The following is a 22,445-nucleotide window of genomic DNA, read 5'->3' as shown; positions in this document are numbered from 1 at the left end:
TCAAAACAGAACCAACGGCGAGGTTTGGTAGCTGTCTCACCTCCACATGTGAAGCCTGTAGGGAATGTTCCCATCCTGGTCAGGAATATTTTGACTTCAGAGGGCAGCCATTAGAATCAAATGAGAGTCTGAGTCTGAGGATTCACTAGGTAAACTAAATACTTACTGTCCGTGCCCAAATTGACGGCTTGCAAATACTGCAGTTGGACTGACGTGGTAGCATGGAAGCCTGAAAGCAGAAATCTTAGTGTTCTCTGCTTGAACCGAACCTCCGTGCACTGCTGCTTTCTAGATGCTCCACACCAGAGCAATAAAACCACTCTCGTGCGTACGTATTGGTTAATGAGCCGTGCATTTATGGCAGTCTTCAGATTTCATAGGGTACTTTTTCTAATGTGGAATTTGCGTTTGTTGAGCAAGTGAGGCGTACAACGGGAAGTGCCTGTCATCTAAAAAGGCTTGCTAATCAGGTACTGCTATCAAAATGAGATATCTTCAGTGTTAGACAAAGAGCAAAGAAAATCTTCAGGAAGCCAGAAAGAGAAATCTTCACGAGTATTGGTTCAAGTTACCTGTTAAGATTGGTGTCTACTCAAAGTTGGAGGGTGAGCTTGTCTTCTTTCTTATCTTCCCTTGGAAATCAGGCAAATGCTTATAGCATTGAGTCTGCCCCTGCACCCATCAGAGCTGTGCGGTGGGGAGGACAGTGGCACTGCGTGCTGATGGATTCGTACAAACATACAGCATGATCTTAGATGTGTTTGTGCAGGGTTAAAAATCTGTTTGCTTCAGGTGAAGTCAGAAGCAGAAGCTTTGAGAACTGGGTTAGACTTTTTTTTTTTCTTGTTGCAGGACAGATAAAACACAACATTTTGTATTTTTACTAAGAATTCTTTGTTTTAAATCTCAGTTTAAAATCTATTTAACTTGGCTGCAGGATGATACATAGCTGAAAAGAAGCTATTAGTCTGCAGTTTGTCTGCGCTGCAGTGTAAGATGCTGGAAAGTTAGCTTTCTCTGGTGTGAAGACAGAGAGACTGAGTTTTGTAGTCTCGTGTTTTTTTTTTTTTTCTTTCCTTCCTTTATGCAAACTGTCTTTATTTACTTAAAACTTCTGTAGTCCAGCCTCAGGAATAGAAGATAACCTGAGATGAGAGCTGAGAGAAAAGTAGAACTCAGTCACCAACACAATTTCTGAATTGAACCCAATTTTATTAATTCTTTCTTCCATTTTATCTTGTATCTTGTAATTCAGTACTGGGTTTTCCCTCGTATTTGTGATGAATTGACTGTTCAGTTTTCGATATGCAGTGTGTGGCCTCATGTAAAACTTGAGAAGCATCGGAGAGAATGAGTGGGGCTGTGTAAGAACAGGGAAGGATGGAACTGAATAACCACAAGGTTTTTGCTGTATGCTTTGTAGCCAGTCAGTTCTGTATCACAGTCTGTGTTGCAATGGGATTTAAGAGCTAAGTTAAAGGATTCAGAGTCATGTATGAAAGCAGGTATGTTTGAAGGTACTCCAGTCTTAGAGGGGTAAATGTGCTTTAAATACAGACAAAGGCAGCAGCGATAGCGATGCACATATAAGGCCCTGGTTATACTGCCCCTTCTAGGATCTGTCTTTGCTGATGCAAGTGAAATTGGAGCCTGAGCACTGGTATCTCTGCTGTTTGCCAGCTAGCTGTCAATATTTATTGCTTCAGCTGCTGCAAGGCTTCAAGTCAGCATGTAAAAGGTTTTCATGTCCTAAAGGCCAGGAGAACTCAACCTTACTGTATGTTGTTTTTTTTTTCTTTTAGGATTTAACATTTCTTACAGGAAAAATGGACTTAAGTGTGATGTTTCTAAGCAGGTTCTTGAAATTTGCATTTAAACTGCATGGCAGTTGGCTGTGGTTCTCCCTTTATATCCCCACAACTCCATATAATCATGTGTTGGCAGAAGATTTACTTAGAATGAATAAAATAAGATGCTGTAAAATAATACATGTAGCATCTGATTTTGGTATATAGAATCCACTTTCATGAATACATTTAATACGTGGGATTTTTTTTCTTGGGTGAATTACTGTGTAGTTTTTCGTGGAGATGAGGTGCTTTATTGTCATACCAGGATGGAATGGAAGAGCACCAATTCCTCTTCATGCACTCCAGTGATACTATTAGAACAACAACAAAACATTTCTGTGCCTTAATAAGTCTTATCGCTTCACATGCAGGAATTTAACATCATTTTAACCACTCGCTGCTCCAAGCTCAGAGATTGCCTTAAGTCTCTGACCTTGCCCACGGCAGACTTTCACATAGCCACCTCCCAGGACTACAGGCAGCGTTGGGAGTTTTGTAGTGGCATGCAACGTCTCTTACCAAAATAAGATACTGCGGTTAACGTTTACTGTAGCAGGTTCAAGTAATACCTAGAAGCAAAGTCATCTTTGTTCAACTTCTACATATTTGCTTTACAACCCAAATGAACTCTCTGGGCCTCTTTGCTAGTTTTTTGTCAGAGATGAACAAGCAGATAGGATGGATGGAAGGGATCCAGCAGTGTGTGTGAAATGGGTACTGTTTTTCTGTAATTTTCCTTGCAGATTTAAATCGTTGATGCAATAACTATATGTTGAAATGTCCACTTTGACTATCTAATAGTGCAAGAGACCACAGCTCGTCATGCAGTCTTCCTTCAGAAGTGGTTCTCAGGGCTGCTTGCTGGCATTTCTGGCAGTTTCTTTGGTAGGATAATTTTGATTTCCTTTTCTAAAATCAGGACAGTAAGCTGTGTGATAGTTCTTACTTAATTTTTAATGCCTAATGGTGGATCTCAATGTTGAGCTGTATTTGTAGTCTGTGATCCCTGGGTGATCCTGGTTACCACCAGGTCAGGGCAGGCATTATATCGAGCAGTACTTGGCTGACGAAGTGGTGAAGACAGAGGTGTCTCCCTTGCAGTTTGAAAAAGCTTGCATTTGCATCTAATGCTGCTTGTGCGCGTTAATTGAATATCCTTGTTTTAATGGAAGGGGTTTTCAATGAGGAGACTCTGTGATAATCTGAGCCTGTCTAGGCTTCACCCCCAGCTTTTGGCTACTTAATGTAATTGCAAATATGCCAGTCACTATACATTAGATCCAACTTGTGTGGTGTCTTACTTTTCTTACTACTCCTGCCCTTGGTTAAGTTCTCAGTGATGTAGTTTATCAGAAGGCTTTGTATATTTACATACGGATAACTGAATTGATCCTTGGTTGGGACCTCAATCAAATCTGTCTGGGCATTCACTTAAACTTCTGCCAGCTCTTATCTTCTCATTCAGGCCTTTTTAGTGGCTCTTCTTATTTTGGCTGTTGGGATTGGGTAGGTCTTGTATGTAGGATTATGGCTACGCTAGGGAAAAGCAATTCTATGGCTGTGGTTAAAAGGTGCATTTAAGGTTTGCTTTCTTTTGGCAGGTTTAAAATCATTTTCATGGGAGGTGAAAAGTTTGGAAGTTTTTGAGATTTTTAATGCAATGTTTAATGGTTTTAGTGCAATAATGGGAACAAGCTGGTCAGTCTGTTCTCTTGGAGTCACCAAGTGTTTTAAAGGATAAGTCATTTGATTTCAGAAGTTGTTGATGTTATTTCATGCTATGCACCACTTGAATTGTAGTTTTGCTGTGAAGCAGTGATGTTAGTTAGGATCAAATGACTTAAGTTTTGTGTTTTTTGCAGGCTGCGAGAAATGCGAAATCAAATTGTTTTGTCATATACTCTGCCTTTCAGGTATAACATAGTAGAGGTATTGTAGCATCGTGAATTTCTGCTCATCAGCTAAAGCATATTAATTGGCTGTGCGTGCTGGTTGGTTGCCATTGGTAAGGAAAAAACATTTCAAAGTAAGTTAATTTTAGAATTAGGTTTCTATTCAGAGAACAGTTCTTATCTGAAGATTCAGTGTAGTATGATCAGTAGTTTAAGTAGTGTCTTTATATGTGAATCCAAGTGGCTAGGTTCATGTCAATAACACGAACGAGAGTACTAGATGTCACCTGCCAATAAAGTTAGAGTGTTAATCAACAGAAGAAAATATTCTGAATAATATATATATATATTTAAGTGGAAACTGAGCTTACAGCAGTGTGTTCAGGTGTTGGGGTATGTATTTAAAAGTAATTAACTCTGTCTCCAGTATTTGCCCACTACTCGATTCGGTGAGTCTTAGCTTGCAGTTGTTTTTAGAAATGTAGGCATCTAAATGGAGGGCAGTGGCCTCAGGCTTGGGTAAGAAAAACCAAGTGCTATTCAGTACTTGGATCAATAAGGTGGTTTTAGGTCTGCTTTTAAAAATGGCTGCTGAAATTAGAGAGTTCATGGGCATCAGGTGGTTTCCTTTATGTAGGTGCATAGCACCCTGTCCCTGCCTTCGTTAACGCTGTTCATCTTCTACTTGGATTTAGTCTTTTGCCATATATCACTCCTGAGATGCAGGTGAGTAGATTACTCGGTTTATGTTATTTTATTAATTGCCGCCTGTCTGTCTCATTTATGTTCTGAAACATTTAGATTACAAGGACATGGTCTCCATGCGTGTTTGGAAAGGGCCTGCCCTGTGAGACCTGCTGTAGTGCACCTCTCCTCCTATTCCCCCTTCCCTGCCAAAATGGTGTTTTAATTTACTTAAGTATAAAATGGCTATTTGCGCAAAAGGATACAGGGAATTATTCACTGGACCTTGGTTTTTATCTCTGATGTACAGCATATTTTTTTTCTTATTTAGAAGTTTAAGCTGGTGATATATTTATATTTTAGAAGAGACTGAGCTTTAAACAAATGCAGCCGCAGAAGAGGAATTTTAGTGCTAACCTTTGTTAGAAACACGTAGGTGTCTTCATGGCTTGCTGAATGTCTCATTGAGGCATGCAGGCTGTTTCTAGCATTATGTTGTCGCGTCTCTGGTTTATAATTGTTGCACTTCAACAATATGACTGCATGCTGTTATTTAATCAGACATTGAATAAATGATCAAGAAAGCTTTCTGGGTAATTGTTTAGTGGTTTAAAGCTGCTTACAGATTCTTTGGTGCGTGGTCTCTCTTCTGGTTTTCTCATTTTTCCTGTCTTGTCCCCCTTTGAAAGGGATACCTGGATCCCATGGAATGCTCTGCAAGAGTGGAGGTGTGTATTTGGTAAGAAACTTAGTATGCTCAAGAGAGAAACGGTTGTGGGGACTACCTGTCATAGCAGGAGGAAAAAGGAGAGAGGCAAGAAGCTTGGGGCCTGCAGCTCATGGAGAGCCTGAGGAAAAGCTGAGAGAGAGGATCAGGAAGAAGCAGGTAGCTAAGAAGGAGCTAAGCCGTGGGAAAAAATTTCCTAAATACAGAGTGGGAGCATGTGGTGCTTTGCCTCACACAGCCTCTGACTGAAGCCAAACTTGCAAATGAAGGCATCTTCCAAGGTGTCCAGGTTTCAGCTGGGATAGAGTTAATTTTCCTGCTAGTAGTTGGTGTGGTGCTGTGTTTTGGGTTTAGGGTGAGAAGAATGCTGATAACATGCAGATATGCTAGTTGTCGCAGAGCAGTGCTGACACAAAGTCAAGGACTTTTCAGCCCTGACAGCGAGGAGCCTGGGGGTGCACAGGACCTGGGAGGGGACACAGCCAGGACAGCTGGCCCGAACTGGCCCAAGGGATGTCCCGTGCCATGTGGCATCGGGCTGAGCAACAGCGGTGTGGGCCTGGGCTTCAGGGGCAGCTGCACCTCGGGGCTGGGCTGGGCTCAGTCAGCGGGTGGTGAGCAATTGCCTTGTGTATCACTTGTTTTGTATATTCTTTTATCATAATAATAATGATTATTCCCTTCCTTTTATTCCTATTAAACTGTCTTTATCTCAACCCACGAGTTTCACCTTTTTTCTGCTTCTCTTACCATCCCACTGGGGGAGATTGAGCAAACAGCTGCATGGTATGGACCCTGCTGGATCAAAGCACACCACAAAGGCACAGTGTTCAAGGAAGGATCTTGTTTGTAATCCTTTTATACATCCATTCACTCATTTGCTCACTTTTCTCTCTTGCTAAGAACTTCTTAAAATTTGCCAATTTTTTAGTTTATAGCCTGCTTTGAGGAAACTGTATAAGGCGACGGTGTAAGCGGAGCCATGTGGAAGCTGCGGCTGCCTTTGTATCCCATTACATTCCTGAAGTCAGCTGTAGATGTTTTTGATTGCAGTGATGTTTGTTCAATAACATGTGTTGAAGGCGCTGTTAGGCAGCTGGTTGTTGCATTACCTCAGCAGTTTGTGCTCTGCAGGCGGGGTGGGCAGTCTTCCTCTGGAAAAAGTCAAAGCGAATCACCACGAGTTCAGTCAGTGATGGGCGGTCAGAACTTTGCTCAGCTTTAGTCTTGCTGCAAATCACAACGTCAGTTTGCTGAAGTACACAGCCAATACAGTTTTCTATGTTAGCAGAAAAAAAGTTTACCTCACAATTTATCTTCCTTTTATTTTTTCCCCAGTAGAAGAAACTAAAATAAATCAAAAAAAAATAAAATAGGAGCAATCAAGTGTCTTTTATACGTGCATATAAAGGAAAAATCTCCTATGATTTCTACTTATACCTTGGAAAACTATGCCAGTTGTTCACCAGTTAACTGTAACATACTGAGAACAGACACTGTTTTTCTTAAGTGGAGAATTGCTTATTTGGCATTTGCACAAAGGAACTGAAGTGCAGCCTGCACAATTTGAATACAATTTTAAAGAGTATTTGAAGGATAAGAGTAGTAAATCTCATAACATTGCCCTGCAGTATGTGCTGTGTTCTGAATAATCTTTCTACCTCTCAGTTTCTAGAAGCTTTATGTCTTACGTCAAGATGTTGAGTTGGACTCAATGTTCCTTGTCAGTCCCTTCCAACTCAGGATGTTCCGTGATTCCAATACTTCTGTGGAACAGAAGTATTGTCGAGAACTTAGTGAGCTATGGTACCTTTGCAAAATATGTGCTTGGTTTTTTTCACCCCGTATAAGATTATCTGTATTCTTTTAATCTATAAGCTTTAGTTGAGATGGAAAAAGTAATAAGCCAAGACTGCAGTAATTAAAGCGCGAGTCTCACTGAGGTAACTGATGAAATAGGAAGACTTCTGGAAAGGTAATTTCCAATGGTAATGCTTTTTTTTTTTTCCTTTCTTAAAGCCATGATTTAACTTAGTGGTATATAGTGTATTTTAACTGTTTCCTAAGGATGCGCCAATGAGCCTGAAGAAAAATTGTTGAAAAAAGTGTTAAGATGCTTTAAAACCAGAAGAAGGCTGCATGCTAGTTAGCAAATAGTCATTGGAGACTGAACACTCTGTGTATTTTATTCTCTCTTACTGTAAGATGAAGAAAAACTCTGATTGTCCACACTGTTGGTGACGGGGTGTTCTTTAGTTAATTACCTGTGTTCCTGAAGATCTGTTTTCAGGTGATTCTCACCAAATCATTAGGACAGCTTTAAAGAAATGGGAACAAGAAAATAGATTTTAATGCCACTTAAAATCCATGGTGAAGATGTCTGTTTTTACAGATAGAAAACAGCCATTACCAAGCTATCTGGAGAGTTTAAATGCTGAGAATAGACTGATATGTATTTTATGGACTGAAGTAGTAAGCCAAGAGTTTATAATGATAAAGTAACATGAAAAATATTTGGGTGTTGAGTTTAATTGAAAAGTGAATACATTTACTTCTGAGTAACTAGTAATAACTAGTAATAACAGAATTCCTGGCTGTCCTTGATTCAGGACCATGCCACGTTTCTCGTTATCTAGGAGTGCACATCTTGTCATAGGTGATGCTGGTAGTTCCTGAAATCTGTTTGCTTCCTCAGCTCAAGAAAATCTCTCCTTAATAATGTGTGTTCTAGGAGTAATAAAACATGCTTTAAAAGCAGCCATCTGAATCTCAGTTGGTTTTTCATGCAGTTTAGATTGCTGTAGTTCTGTTCACAAGGTGATGTTATTTGACTTCATTTTAGGCAGGACTTAACTGCATGTAAACGAAAGGCAGGAAAGGCGGTGTTAAGACCATCAATCATCATCAGGAGTTGCCCTTCTTCAGTAAGACTTTTTTAAAGTAGTCTGAGGTCTTCTAATAAGCCTCGAGAACCTAATTTGAAAAGCTATGTAACTTACAAATTAGAAGCTCAAAATAGATTTGTTGTTTTTAATGTTGAAATTGAGGAGCGTGTTTAGTTGCAGAGCTCCACAAATCCACTCTTAGAAGTTTGCTTAAATGGTCTGGTGTGAAAGACATGGATACTTCTGTGGTGTTCTTCCCAGCTGAAAGAAACGAGCGTTTTATCATGCTTGAAAAGAATATCAGTAAAGAATTGTTTATAGCTTCCTGTTTTTTTTACGTTGTCCTACTTAAAAAAAAAAAGTTATTTTGGCTAAGGCTTGGATTATTGTTTTTGTAACAATGCTTGTGTATCCCTTGCTAGCTGAAGACCCTCTGAGGCCAGTCCAATTGACTGTATGGCTCTACTTGGACGTAGAAGAATGACTAAAACAGAGGATGGAAAAAAGTATTTTTTTTTTTCCTAATATTGCAGTATGGCAAGAAGTAGGAGGTCAAATGGCAACATAGTCTTGTTTTAAAGGGGTAGACCATGCTATTGTTCTACACATTTTAAATTCTTTATAACAGTGAATGATGCAAGGCTATAGAAAGGTTGTAGAAAATATTTTGGTCACTGTTTTTGCACACCTCTGCAAAAACCCCAGTGAGAATGTGAGCTTCATTTTTATTAAATGAAAATGTAGGTAGCTGGAGTCCCTGTGGTTGAAATCTTAATTTTAAAATCTGACTTCCAAGTGGTAGCAGTGAATTTTGGAGCAGGGCTGGCTGAGCATCTAGAGTGCTGTGGTAACACCCCCTGGCTCTCAGCACGTTTCAGTGCAGATCCAAATCCAAGTGAATATATTTTGTAAGTTGGTCTGATGCTTGACCCAACTCCATACACCCCATTAACCTTTTGATGAATTCTTTCGGTGAAAGCATTATTTGACTCTTCGTTTTCTCTAGCTATTGCTACCTGGAGCTATAGGGTGGGGAAGGAGGACACTTACATGTTTCTAGGTATTACAGAAAAACGAGATATGCTGTGATACCTGCTTTGCGGATGTAAACCAGTCAGGAGCTGGCGACGAGCCTCATCTCCATCTCAGTATTTATATTCTGGTCACGCCGTTGCCACACATGCGAAGTATTACTTTGAATTATGAGTGAAGGGGCTGTTCAGCCTTGGGTTGGTTGTGCAGTCTATCAGTCTATGCCCATCAGCTCCTGCTTAGAGGTAAAGGAGCCAAATCTGTAAACGTATCTGGCCCTGGCTCTTCTGAGACTAGAAACACCTGTTAACTGTGATCCGGCCAGAATTATTTTGCTATTCAGTAAGCCCTAGGCAAGGCTCATCGCTGTAAGATGCATCTATACAGATCCACGCAGCTCTGGTTTTTGAGAGTTAACATGCAGATGATCTGACACGATGACACGCATTTCTTTGCATGCATTGCAGTGAACAAGCTGTGCTGATGTGGTTACTGTCAAACGCAACCTGTAACCATGATTGGGAAATGGAAGTTCCAACAAACCAAAGAGAAGCAGAGGGAAATACAGGGAAAATAAATGGAAGGATTATAATTCTGACACAGTTTTTTCCTAACCTGTGTTGCCAGAAGGCTTCAAGACCGATATAATTTGTTTCCACTGAACCCTTGAAAGGATCTTTTAAAGTAGGTCAAATACCATTTCCTTGCTTTAAAGTTGTATATCTTCCGCTATTTGTGAAACTGTAAGCGATCTTGAGAATAAACGAACTGATCTGAGTTGCTCAAAATGTGCAGTTATGAAGGTGTATGGTATATCTCTGCATATGTTTCTGATGTCTTTCAGTAGTTAGTGTGTGGAAAAAGAATCAATCCAATCCAGAAAATTTGGAGTAAATAGTACTTTTATAGAATAATAGAGGCTTTTACTTAGACAGCTACTAACCTCATTTTTATGACTATTATTGCGAGCTGACGTTATTTTCTGTTTGAAGCTTATCACGAAGCACATAATTTTTTCCTCTTCTTTTTCTCCCCTTAGTCCCGCTTTTTTGTTTAACAGATGCCTGAAATTGTTACCACCACCACCCCAAAGAAAAAAAGAATTGCTTCTGTGTGCCTATGAAGGCAGATGTAAAGCTTTGGTGGTTGTCAGTTGTTTCTGTCACTTAGGGAAGTAGAACTTTACCTTTGGCCAGGTTATTTAACGTGAGTTTCATGTTTACATTCGGAAATAAATTTGCATTCATCTTCATATGCTTACTAACTTCCTTTATTTGAGCAAAAGTTTGGTGATGATCTACATGAGAAGGCGTTGTGACTTAAGAATTTTACCTACGTACGTTTGCAATAGAGCCATGACAGCAAACTGAGAACTTTGCTAAGTACATTTTTGATGTAACCGTACAGCGGACACCATCTCTTAGGAGTTCTGCTGCTGAGCAGGAAGGAAAATAAAACTGCAACTGTGACGTGATCAAGGATTAGGAAAAGGAAAACTCATTGCTCCCCTGGGAAGCGTGGAGTGCATTTGTCATTGGTGGTAACTTCATTTGGATCTTCCGAACGTGCACGAAAAATGGCTTTTTACTGCATGATTTACCCTGATTCTGCAGTTAGTAGCAAGATCGGTTCTTCCCAAAGTACATGCCGAGCCTCTATTTCAACCCTTAGCTTTGAAAATCGCCTAGTGTTTGACCAGACTGAAAGGGAGCTGGGTTGCCTTTGGCAAATGTTCTTCCAGGCCACGTTTCTGGTGTCCACAGCGACTGGTGGGGAGGGAGGAGAGGCTGGTGGAGACGGGATGGGTGTGCAAATGGGTGGGGGAACTGGTCAAGCGAGAGGGTGCAGGAGGTTGAGGAAGGTAGCGGACCTGGAACAAGAGGAAGCCTTGTGCTTAGTGAATAGGGTGAAGCAGAGGCGGTAAATGGGCAATGGATTGATGTGTTTGTGCCTGATAGAGCATACTGGTTTTAGAGGACCTGAAATAGCACCCAGAATTATAACAAAATGGTGGTGAAAATGGCTGTCGGTTTGCCCATTTTTTTCCTGTGATAGTTTCTGGAGCAGATAACGGCATTTCTTTACTATTGGTTCTTCCTTTAGCTGACAGAAAAGGTTTGTCTCCTATTTTGTCTCCTGAAGTGTACAGATCATATAATTTCACACCATATTTCTCTCCTCTACCCTGTTTCCCCCATGAGCCTGTTCTTTTATTCACTGCAGAGACTTGGTTTTGAACACCTGCTGCAGAAGGTGGAAGATGTGAGTAGATGAGGCAGGTCTGTAGGAAGGGAGTGAGTGGTCCCACATCAGGGTTTTCCAATTGTGTTCTGGAGCACTGCTTTGCTTCCCAGAGTTCCTCAGGAAAAGTTCAAGAACTGGCGTATTTATGTAGGTCTCTGTCTAATGTCGGTGTAGTAGAACATAAAATATTCTTATGCCTCTGTACAAATTTATGGTAAATGATCTTAAATTTTTGTAGACCTCTTACTGTGTATACTGTGTACGCTGCTGGTCATTGTGTTGCAGAAAGAACAGAGCGAAACTGGAAAGGGAGGAGAGACGGACAGCATAGCTAGGCAGAGAGCGGCTTTCGAGCAAGAAGTGATTGATTGGAGTGGTTTTCTTGAGTTTGGAGAAAGGTAACTGAAGGCAGATAGAGGATAGGCGTCAAAATGAGAACTGACATGATGGGTGAAGACAACAGATGGTTCATTGCCTCGTGTTATTCAAGATCTGTTGGTATCAACTCTAACAAACAGGATCAGGCTTAAATAAAAGGACGTCTCTTTTATTCTGATGCATAACTAAGCTGTGAAGCTCCTCACTACAGGATGCGAAAAGTTTCCACAGTTTCAAAAGTGGAAGAAAATTGGATGAAGAGCTTTGAATTTAAGATTTCATATATGACTCCAGAAGTTCTTTATTTAAAAATCACTGAATATCTGGAGAAAACGCGTTATAAATATTGCTTCTAAGTGATACGTGCTTACATGATTTCTGTCTCTCTCCTTTTTCATCCTAGTGCTCTTTGCTAATAGCCACAGATAAAATGCTGGACCAGGTGGATCTCTGGTCTATCATGTGGTGGCTGTTCGTAAGAGTGCTTATGATGGTGAGCAGTTGCACAAAGCAGAGGCAGGAATCTGATAATTTTGTACTCAGAAAACTACTTCAATAATACATGGTAAATTAGAAAATGAAGCTGCACATGAAGAAGAAAACAGAATTTTTAATAGCTGCCCACAGAGACCCTTTGATAAGCCACGTCCAAGGAATGCAACCAGATTTTTGCATGACTAAATTTAACGTGATCATAACATGAGGTGATTTTTTTTTAAGAGAATGAGGCAGCTGACTGAAGTCTGCATGTTACATGAATTGAAACTTAATAGTTTGCTGGATATTCTTGGTGTTTTTTCACCAAAAAAAGGTAGAAATTTATATGCCAGCTGTTGTTTTCCATGTAAAATACTTGCTGTGTGCTTTTGGTTGTGTAGAGGCTGGCTCATCTGGCCTTAACTAGCTATTAATACTTTTTACTAGCTCCTTGGAAGGTTTTTTTTTTTTTTTTGCTTGAAGAAAAAACAAGGAATGCAGCACTGCATGCTTTTCAAGTGTTTTGAAGTATAAATAACATCTAGCTCATATACTTTTGACCAGTGGACATCACACAGTCTGTGCTCCTTTGGTCTTAAATTCCATTGACTAGTATTTCTAAATAGTGTTGGGCATTTTGTATTTTTACCAAGGCAGTCCTTTGTTGATATCAGGTAAATATAAAATGACATCCCTTCATTTTGTGATGTTCCTCCACCTCTTCTCCCCCCCCCCCCCCCTTTTTTCTTTCCCCAAGCTGCATCAGAATGGCATGGTTGTTTGCTCAGTGTAAATTGAATGCATTGTGAAGTGTAGCCTGTGACTAATCGCCTCTTGCTGTCTCTGCCTATTAACTGTCTGACGGTGATGTGGTTGTACCACTTTCTACACATGGCCTCAAGGATCTGGCGGGGTGACACCCATATTAAAATACGCAGCGCTTGATTTCCAGTGACATTCTGGGTTGGCAAATGAGAGAGGTTATAAACTAATGTTGTGGCTGTTTTCACCCCTTTTGTTTTAATGAATAATAGGTGGTAATAGAGTAAGTTGTACATGTTTCATGTCTGAATATGAATTTTAGTATACAGTCAGTGTTCCAGAGGCTATTTATTTAGACATTTTCTCCTATTTTGTTGAATTAATGTTATCCTACAATTCAAACACTGTCTGAAATATGGCTTAAAAGGTTTTTGGTGGTGGTGGTAGTTCTTTTTTTTTTTTTTTAAACAGAAAATGCATGTAATATTTTTAATGTTCAGAGTCTGACAAGTTAGTTTGCATAATTACTAGATAAACACATTATGAAGGCACTTGGGCTTTTCAAGTTTGCATGCAGCTTCACGTATCTTACAATTTACCAAATTTAAGCAAATGCTGGACTGGTAATTGATTTATTGGCAAATGTGAAATTTAGAGGTTATTGTAGAGAGTAACTGTGAATTTCTTTATTATTCCTTGGTATCTTGGTAGATGCGAAATTCTCTCTGTTGAGAATATTTTCTATGGTCTTCATCCTTTTAAGTAAAAGTATTCCCTCTTTTGTCCCCTACAACATAAGGCTTCCTAAAATAATGGATGGAGTTCGCTAAAACTTTCTGGGTCAGTTTTTGAAACCTAAGATAACGTGATGCTTAAAGCTTAGAGAGGTAAGCACTGCCCCCTCTGACAGTTGTTGGTTTCTAAGCATCAGTTGAAAGGGGATGAGATTACTGTCTGTTTTTGAAGTAATTCAGCACAAACAAAAAAAAACACAGTAGCTGGAATTCAATTTGAACAAAGTGTGTAGTATATCTTAGTAATGAAAATACTCATTTAATCACTGAAATTATTTTGTGTGCATATGTTTTGTGACTATGCAAGTGTTTTACTTAAAAATTACTGAAGGAGGATCATTAATTTTTTTCAATTTTATTTTTAGGGGTTTATAAGAAGAAATAGGAACCGTTTCTCAAGCTGAAGACAAAGTAAAAGAAAACCATATCATGTGTTAGAATACCGAAGAGTGAAATTTCCTGGATTAGTATATTTCTGGATTGTGAAGTGAAGAAAAGAAGAGGTTGAAAATGGGGAGAAAGAAAATACAGATCACGAGAATAATGGATGAACGGAACAGACAGGTGAGAAACAAGAAGTCTGCATGAACATGATCATCAGAAATCCAAAAAGTGAATGGAGACTTAAGTACCTTCATTCTCTTAACTCACCCTTCTAAAGCTGAGTTTTGTCTTCATCTGTGTCTACAGATGGCATTACCAGAACACAAATAAGAAATATGTCTTGTTATGTTTATACTGCATTTGTAGGGAAAATTGTTGTTATAAGTAATATCAATTACTGCTTTAAATCAAAATCACTGTATAACTGTTATAACTGTTCCTATTTAAATGGTGCCTTACTCTGTCATTCCAGTAGATTGGAGGACTGTAGGCAAGATCTGTTGAAACAGACACCTTATTTGATCTGATAGCTACCAAGACCACATGGTGATGAAGAGACAGGATGAGAAATTCAGAAAGGATATAGTAAAAGTATTTTCTGCAGCATGTTTGATAGAGCTGTTTGACAGATCTGTGGACAGTGATCTGTGGTGGTAGTCTATAGTGAATATTACAGTGCTAGTGAAGAGGTGGTGGTGAATACCTTCCCCTTCAGTGGGTATAGTATGGTAATGGATTTTGTTAACATGCATCCATTTAAAAGCATTGAATTATATTCCTTCAAGAGTTGTTCACTACAACTGTCTTCAAAAAATGTCTGTCAAAAGAGAAGAGTACTTGAAAGTGGATTGCTTTAAGAATGGCCTAGGGAAGGCTGGTTACTTGGTTGCTCTTGCCCTAATAAAGATGCATCCTGTCAACTTTAAAAGCACCAAAAGTTGATGTCTACTCACCAAAGTAGTGTTTCCTGTTACTTTCCAAATTGCTTTGTGATATACTAGGCAAAAATTTAATTAATGCTGAAATGTGTAGTGTGGGGTATTCGGAAGCTACAATTTTTAAGGAAAAGTAACGTAGGAATGACTTAGGATCTTCAAGAACAGTTGTCGTGAATCAGACTAAAAAACAACTAGTCCAGTATCTTTTCTACTGTGATGGTCAGAAGCAAATAACCAGTGAAGTGTAGGATAGAGGTGCACATGTTACACTGCTCTGTAATCCTCTTCCAACTTCTAACTATTCTTAGCTCAGTGATTTCCTGAGCTGGATGTGGTTTCCGTATATTTAGTAACCATTAATGGATTTCCACCCCCCTGCCCCCCTCCCCAGGGGACTTGTTCAGTCATGCTTTGAGCCCTTATAAAGTTGCAGCATTTATAAGATCTTTTGGCTCAGACTTCCTATAGGTTTGTTACCTGTTGTTTCAAGAAAAAAAGTAATTTAGTTATGCTTCTGCTAGTTTTTTTTATCTCTTTATGAAGGAGGCAGGAATCAGTCCCTATCCAGTCTGTCCATCTTGCTTGTTATTTTGTGGACTTCTCCCATATTGTCTTATTTTCTCTCCAGCTAACTTTTTTTTGAGGCTGAAGAACCCAGGCTTGTTTTTTGTACTGAATTTATTCCACGTATTCCACACCTCGATCAGTCTTGCTTCTTGTCCATGAACCTTCTTGAGTACTGCTGTGTTCTTTTTTTGAAGGCAAAGCAACCCAGAACTGCACTTGGTATTCAAGGTTCTTACAAAACATGAACATATAGCAATGAAGCGATGGCTGTTCTCTATTCCCTTCATAGTATTTGCTTTGTTGTTTTTTTTCTTAACTTCTGTCGAGCACCAACTTGATGTTGTTTATCTCTTTAAAAGATAATGACTGATGTTGAGGGTAGTGACGGAGTTCCATGAGGCTGTCTTGTTGCTGCTGCATTAGCTCAGAGCCCATTGTTTTGCGAAATAGGGATTGTTTTTCTCCCTGTATCACTTTAAAGCAGTGTACACTCTGAGAAGGCTATATATAGCAAGAAGAGTATTATTGGAGTTTGGGAGAAAGCCAGGTATTGTGTTTGAACAGCTTTAATCACACAGTGACTGCGTGTTTGATGTAGATAAATGTCTGAAGTACAAGTAGTAAAAGCAGATGAATTATAACTTCTTTTAGATCTTGCTCTAGAACTTCAGGCGAATTGAAGAGATAGAAATTGATTGCTCCTCCCACTCCCCTTCAGCTTGGTTGGAGGAAGTTGGACAACTTTGTTAGGTTTGAAATAAGAAATATCCTTATACTGTACCCTGACTTCAGTGGCTTTGTTCCTTTTTTTAGGATCTCCATATCATAGCTTTTGTCAGTAGAGTCAATGTTGTAGAGGTGTTGATGGTGCCCTTTAACACCACTGGTGTATTAATTTACTTTTAAGATTTTTTTTGTTGATCTAGATAAGGAGGATATATAGGGTTTATTTTGCCAACTACAGAGCATGGTTCAGTTGTGTTCTGTCAGTTTTTCTACGGCATGCGTAGTTGGTTAGTAGGTCATGCATGAATATATGAGTGATGTCTTGCTGTTTAGTGTGGTTTTTGTTTGGAAATGCAAATAGAACGTGATAGATCTTTGCTTGTATAGCAAGTTTGTGTAACTTGTGGGAAGAAAAGCTAATGGTATATCAGAAGCATCCTATTTCTGATGGGATTGTGTGTGAGCTCAAAACAATTTATGTAGACCATTACTCTGGGGGATTACAATTGCCATGAGACTGTCATTGTATTATTAATTAAGAAGTCTTATCTGCTTGAATGAGCTGCAGGGCATTTATGTTCATTAAGCTGAAGAGAATAAAGTACAGTAAATTAGATACCAAAGGAGCTCAGTCTTGCTGCCTTTACTGTCTTCTTCCTCCGTCCTTTTTTGCTAACCAAAACAGAAGAGTACTGGGGAAGCCATTGGCTTGCAGTGATGCACGGTTTGTGTTCTTAGTGTGGTCCAGAATGGATTTGCACACTAAATCGCAAGAGAAGGAAAGAAACTAATAGGGTGCTTTGTAAGTTTTTAAGTGAGAATTGAGTTCGTAACAAGCTATGTGCACTAAGTTAGGCCTGGACTCCAGTGGGAGTGGGGCTTTTAAGCACTGGACAAGCACAAAGCAAGTAGCCTTACGAGATGAGAAGAATAGTGAATCAGTAGAGAGGTGAAGTTGCCTTTTGCAGGATCATACAGGTCCTCAGTGGAACAAAGCTTTCGGTCTTTTCACTTGCTGACTTCTCAAAGTAATATAGTACATACACATCTTGTTTATGGTGCCTTTTTTCTGACAAAAAATAAACATAAATGTACCTGTCTATACCTGCACCTACTCAGGTAATAGTCTCTAAAAGTGTCTTGTAATTGCAGTGTCAGAAGAAGAACAACTGTCTTAAAAAAAAAAAAAAAAGTAAAAAACCAAAAACCTCCTCCAAAAAGGAATCAAAAAATGTAATTCTTAGTGTCTCGTCCAAGACAGACTAAATAAATCCCAAGTTTTCTGAAAAAATGTGTAAAGTGGCAGAACTGCTAGGAGACTTAAACAAGATCGGTTTTAAAACGTTTTTCTTTAAAAAGCTGCTTGTTTGTATTATATATGGTTAGCAAAATTTCCACCTACATTTGTGAGAAATATAACCCAGTCAAGCTTACATTTGTACTTGGTCAACATGCTGAATTGTTAACTGAAAACAGAATACCGACAGAAGATGCACTAAGGTCCATCCTGCTGGATTTTTGGCATCTTGTCTCAGTAATGTATTGTAATTGTTCAACAATAAGTAGCTAAAGAGGATCTGCTTGCCATAGTTGGAATTTGTGTTAGAGCACTCTGACATAAAATTGTTTCTGAAAGAGTTTTGTGTATTAATAGAGCTTCTTTCCAAAAGACTGAATAAAAATTTTACTGCAAATATTCATCTGAATACGCTATTCAGGTCTCACGCAAGGCTCTGTGATTAGTGATCTTCAAGAAGTTTCTTTGTCAGAAACACTGCACAGGAACTTAGGTGGAGCTGGGGTTGTAATATATCTGACTGCATTCATGGGAAAAAAATCTAGTCTGTTCAACTTCCTTCCATGGAACTACAGAGATGTTTAAAGGAACCTTTTTTGGCTCTTACTGTCTTGCATTGTTCAGCGATTGGATTAATTTGATTGGCAGTGGATGAGCTGAAATAAGAGAAGGTTGCTTTTTCATAATTTGCACTGATTTTTTAGAAGTAGGAAGAACTAGATCATTGCCTGAAACTTACTTTGAAATTTCAAACTAGCTTCTTCAGAATGAGGTCAAGACTAGATCAACAGAATCCCTGGGAGTTTTTTCTGCCTGGTTTTAGTGCTTTAGTAGTGCACCCCTTAAGGTAATGGCTTGCCCTTCCCTCAAACCAAGGAACCCTAAGTTTTGTTACAAACTTAAAATCTCTGTACAGTATGTACCAGGTATGCTTTTAGGATTTAGTTAATTGGCATCCAGTTACTTGCATATAGTAAGCATATTTCAAATGATTTTTTTTTCCTAAATGTATGCTATAGAAATTGAGGGAAGACAAACAAACAAACAAAAAGAACCTTCTCTGTTGAAAATTATTTTTCTAGAATGATATGGATGTTATGAGGAAGCCCAGTATAAATGTTAAATCATCATTTTAATAGGTATTTAATTTTATTCATATGAAAGGTACAAGACAAGTGAGAATTCTCCTTGCTGTTCTTAGTGTAAATTGAAATAACCAAGAAGGCTTCTTAAAAATGAAATCTGTGGTTTTAAATGAGTATAAACAAATGATTCTTCTTTCTTTGTTTGTGCTTGTCCTAGTCCACAGTACTGCTTTGGCAACGATCACACACATTTCTCATATGGTAACTTGGCTTATTTTTAGACTCGGTCTCTTCCTCGCACTAGGAATTTATTTGTCCTGGAAACCATGTTTTACATGTGTTTTCATTGTATATGTTACGATGTCTGTCTTTACGTGGTTAAAAGTGTGCAGAATCATAATCGCATACTTTCAAACATTAAACTTCATTGTTCCCTGGGAGAATTGGGCTTATTTTAGAAACAGGGAAGTTTGAAACTGACAGTCAAGTAATCTGTTCAGTATTATGCCGTATTACCAGACAAGAACAAAAAGTGGATACTGCAGAGTACTGACGGTATAGTAAGTGGAGCATAAGTAGAGGATAGAAGGAAAGCGATGGGAAATGGCAAAGTTCCAGGCCAAGCAGACATGAGCTGACTTGCTGTCGAACACAAGGCACTCTCGCTTCCTATCCGTCCTGAAAGTGTACTGATACAAACAGAACTGATCCATATTCTCATCTGTCCAGGTCCTGCATTTATTACCTCCATTTGTACCGTGGCTAGGTGTTAACAGCCCAGGTTTTCAAAATCCTATGTACAGAGTGTTCTTTGGGGGGAGAGAAAGCGTTTGTAAAACATTTTTTTTTTTGATGGACTTGGATTGTGTTTTATAGCTGCGGAGGAACCTCAGGTCTGCAGTACTTTTCCCAGTGTATATGGGGCAAGTGCAAAGAATGTGAACACTGTTTTAATAATTGAGTTGTTGTCTGCATGCTGTACACATTTGTTAGCATATCTGTCTGCATCCCTTTGTGAGACTTGTTACGTACTGAGAAGGATGGTATGCATTTTGTGTTATGGATAGTAATGAAGTAATATGTATAAGATTATAATCTCTAGAAAAAAAAAATGTGTTAAGGTGTCTATACACAACGTTTTCCCATCCATCTTCCAAAAATGCCTTATAAACTACAGAAATCCATAAAGCAGGTTTCATTGATTTGACTTGATGTCAAATATTTTGACACTCATATCCTTAAGTAACTGAAATCTCGTGAAAGGACTAAATTTTAAAACTTTCTTCCATGAATGATGGCAATTTTTATAATGAAATACCTCTCCATTTCCCCTGTTTGGCAAATGCTTCTTTGTGATCATCTGTAATGGGCTTATTTTCCCCCAGCGGTTCTAATAGGACAATGATTGTTCCATCCTGTCCCAAGTGACTGAAAATACCTTAAAAGAATTAAGGTTGTGAGTAACTAAAGCTGATAGAGACTATCTCTAATCATCACAGAAGAAAATATTTTAATACTTGGAGCTAATGTTGGTTAAACAGAAGGAAATAAAGGTAGAGGATCCTACAAACTTTGACTCGTCTTGGTAGTTATATACTTGATTATAGTCCTTTATAATTTTGTTATCTGGAAAAAAATAATTATTATTCTTTCTTCTCTAGGTCACCTTTACAAAGAGGAAGTTCGGATTAATGAAGAAGGCATATGAGTTGAGTGTACTCTGTGACTGTGAAATAGCACTCATCATTTTTAACAGCTCTAACAAACTCTTTCAGTATGCGAGCACTGATATGGACAAAGTTCTACTTAAATACACAGAATACAACGAGCCCCATGAAAGCAGAACCAACTCAGATATTGTTGAGGTAACAATTTGAAAAGATGATCTGTGTTATTTTCTCCTTAGTGTTTCAAATATTAAGTAATATAGTATTTTAAGCTCTTTTAACTAAATGTATTTAATAACTTGAAAACTTTGTTGTAAAATGTCAATTACTGTTTTCAGTCTGATTTTTCTAAGGGGTTAAGTTGTCTTTAAATCTATGTTGTCTTCCATTTGCCATCCACCCCCTGTCAGTTTCTGGGTAACTTGTTTGATTTCAACCACATTTGATAATGGAAATAGAGTATGAAGGATGTTGTTTTTTGGAAACAACAAATTAATTGCATGGAGAATAATGTCTGGAGAGTGGACATCAACCTAAACTACAATTACAGTTAATTTTTTTTACCAGTTGCTTTGTATGTCAGTTAAAACACTGTTAGTACATAGTAAAACGATCAGTTTCTGCAGTAATAGAATACCATGAATATTTTTACTCAAAGGTCTTAGCTTCTATTTTTATTGTGTTTGTGCTTCAAATATAATTTCAGATTGTATGTATGTGTTTTATATAATTCCAGTATGTAATTTCTAAACTAGGTACAGCAGAAATCAGGGGTTTTCTTGGCAGTTGCAGTCTTTCATGTACTGTAACTGGGTTTCAGAGGAGTCACGTCTCCTGTAGTCTTGTAAATGGACCAGAACAGGTGGCTGACTTGCATTTAAATTCTGAAGCTGTCTCCAAACACCTTACTTGTTAGGAGTGATTTAGGGATAGTGATTAGCCTTTAGTGTCAGCCTCCTTTTGTGATCTGGAATAAAACCTCCCCAACTTCTGTCTTCAGCTTTGGGTGCTAGTGAGAGGGATAATATAAGCTTTGAAGAGTTGAAGGAATATTATTTAGTCACTGGATTAGTATAAATAAGGTTAACCCCTGTAGAGGAAGGGAAAACCTAATTCTTGTGAGGTAAGCTTTTGCCTGTGACAGACAGATTAGAGATAGGGATGCAAGCAGGCTGACTTCCATTCTGCAGGCCTTATGTGTTATGTTATGATTTGTGGAAATAGTGCTGCTTCTCGTCTTGAGGAATGGGAACCTCTTCCAGAATTGTTTCTATGCCAGGCCACCTGTATTTTATTTGTTTATTCAAACTGATGTCAAGTATTTGACTCCTGGCAGCTACATAAGAAAGGGCAGACAGTATTAAAGTGCATATATTTTTTCTGTTCTGGGGGAATATGCAGGGACTTACCTGCAGGTTGGTTAGAGCGTTGCTTCTGTAGGTTTATTGTATTATACTAGTAAGGGATTTGAGACTTCTACTGTGCTTGAAAAACAAGAGAATGAATTAGAAGTGTTTTTGTGTACTCTTTAGTCTGTTCCTAAGAACAGACTTTATTTCTTAGTTCTAAGAAAGCAAAAAAAAATCCAAGTCATTTAGCCCAAGAGGGAAGTGTATACTTTTGTGGGATTTTTTTTTAACGTTCTCTAAGGTCATGGCTATGTTCTTGATGGCAAAGTTAAGTAAATCAGGAGGATGAAATATTTATAAGCTCAATATATCTAAGGTAGCTTGATTGTTTCTCTGTTGCATTCCAGGAATAAAAATTTTGTTGTACAGTAGTTGAGGGAGACTGCAGTTTCATTTTTGCAACTAATTGCATTTTAGACTTGCTCTGTTCGGTGGTAACTTTGGCCTCTTGACTGTTGTTTTTTAGGCAATTAGGAGATTTCAGTCGTGGGTAGAATGGTTTGCTTCCCACTATAAGTAAATCACATCTTTTCCTTAATTTAGAAAAATAATCTTTTTTTGGAAGGTCATAAAAGTAGTGATTCTTAGAGAAAAAATACTGGTTTTCCTGTTTTTGCAGTTTTAATTTTGTTTTCCAGGTTGTTGGT

General features: G+C 38.5%; 1 protein-coding gene across 11 annotated transcripts in view; it reads left to right on the top strand.

The window, feature by feature from the left end:
- The window catches only part of MEF2A (myocyte enhancer factor 2A), an 88,017-nt gene that overhangs the window by 19,885 nt on the left and 45,687 nt on the right, over positions 1-22,445 (top strand). For 6 of the 11 annotated variants that reach the window (XM_083850405.1, XM_083850407.1, XM_083850409.1 and 3 more), the window contains exons 2-3: positions 14,091-14,289; positions 20,384-20,587. In XM_083850405.1, the coding sequence (XP_083706531.1) occupies positions 14,236-14,289; positions 20,384-20,587 (258 nt within the window). In that variant the 5' untranslated portion in view covers positions 14,091-14,235. Of the gene's footprint in view, positions 1-12,980; positions 13,819-14,090; positions 14,290-20,383; positions 20,588-22,445 lie in introns of those variants that run through there. The other 5 variants (XM_083850400.1, XM_083850406.1, XM_083850408.1 and 2 more) reach the window with 5 other exon arrangements.

Source organism: Anser anser (assembly GCF_964211835.1).
Source record: "Anser anser genome assembly, chromosome: 10".
Taxonomy (NCBI): Eukaryota; Metazoa; Chordata; class Aves; order Anseriformes; family Anatidae; genus Anser; species Anser anser.
Note: the sequence above shows the minus strand (reverse complement) of the source record. Positions and strands in the feature narration are given on the sequence as shown.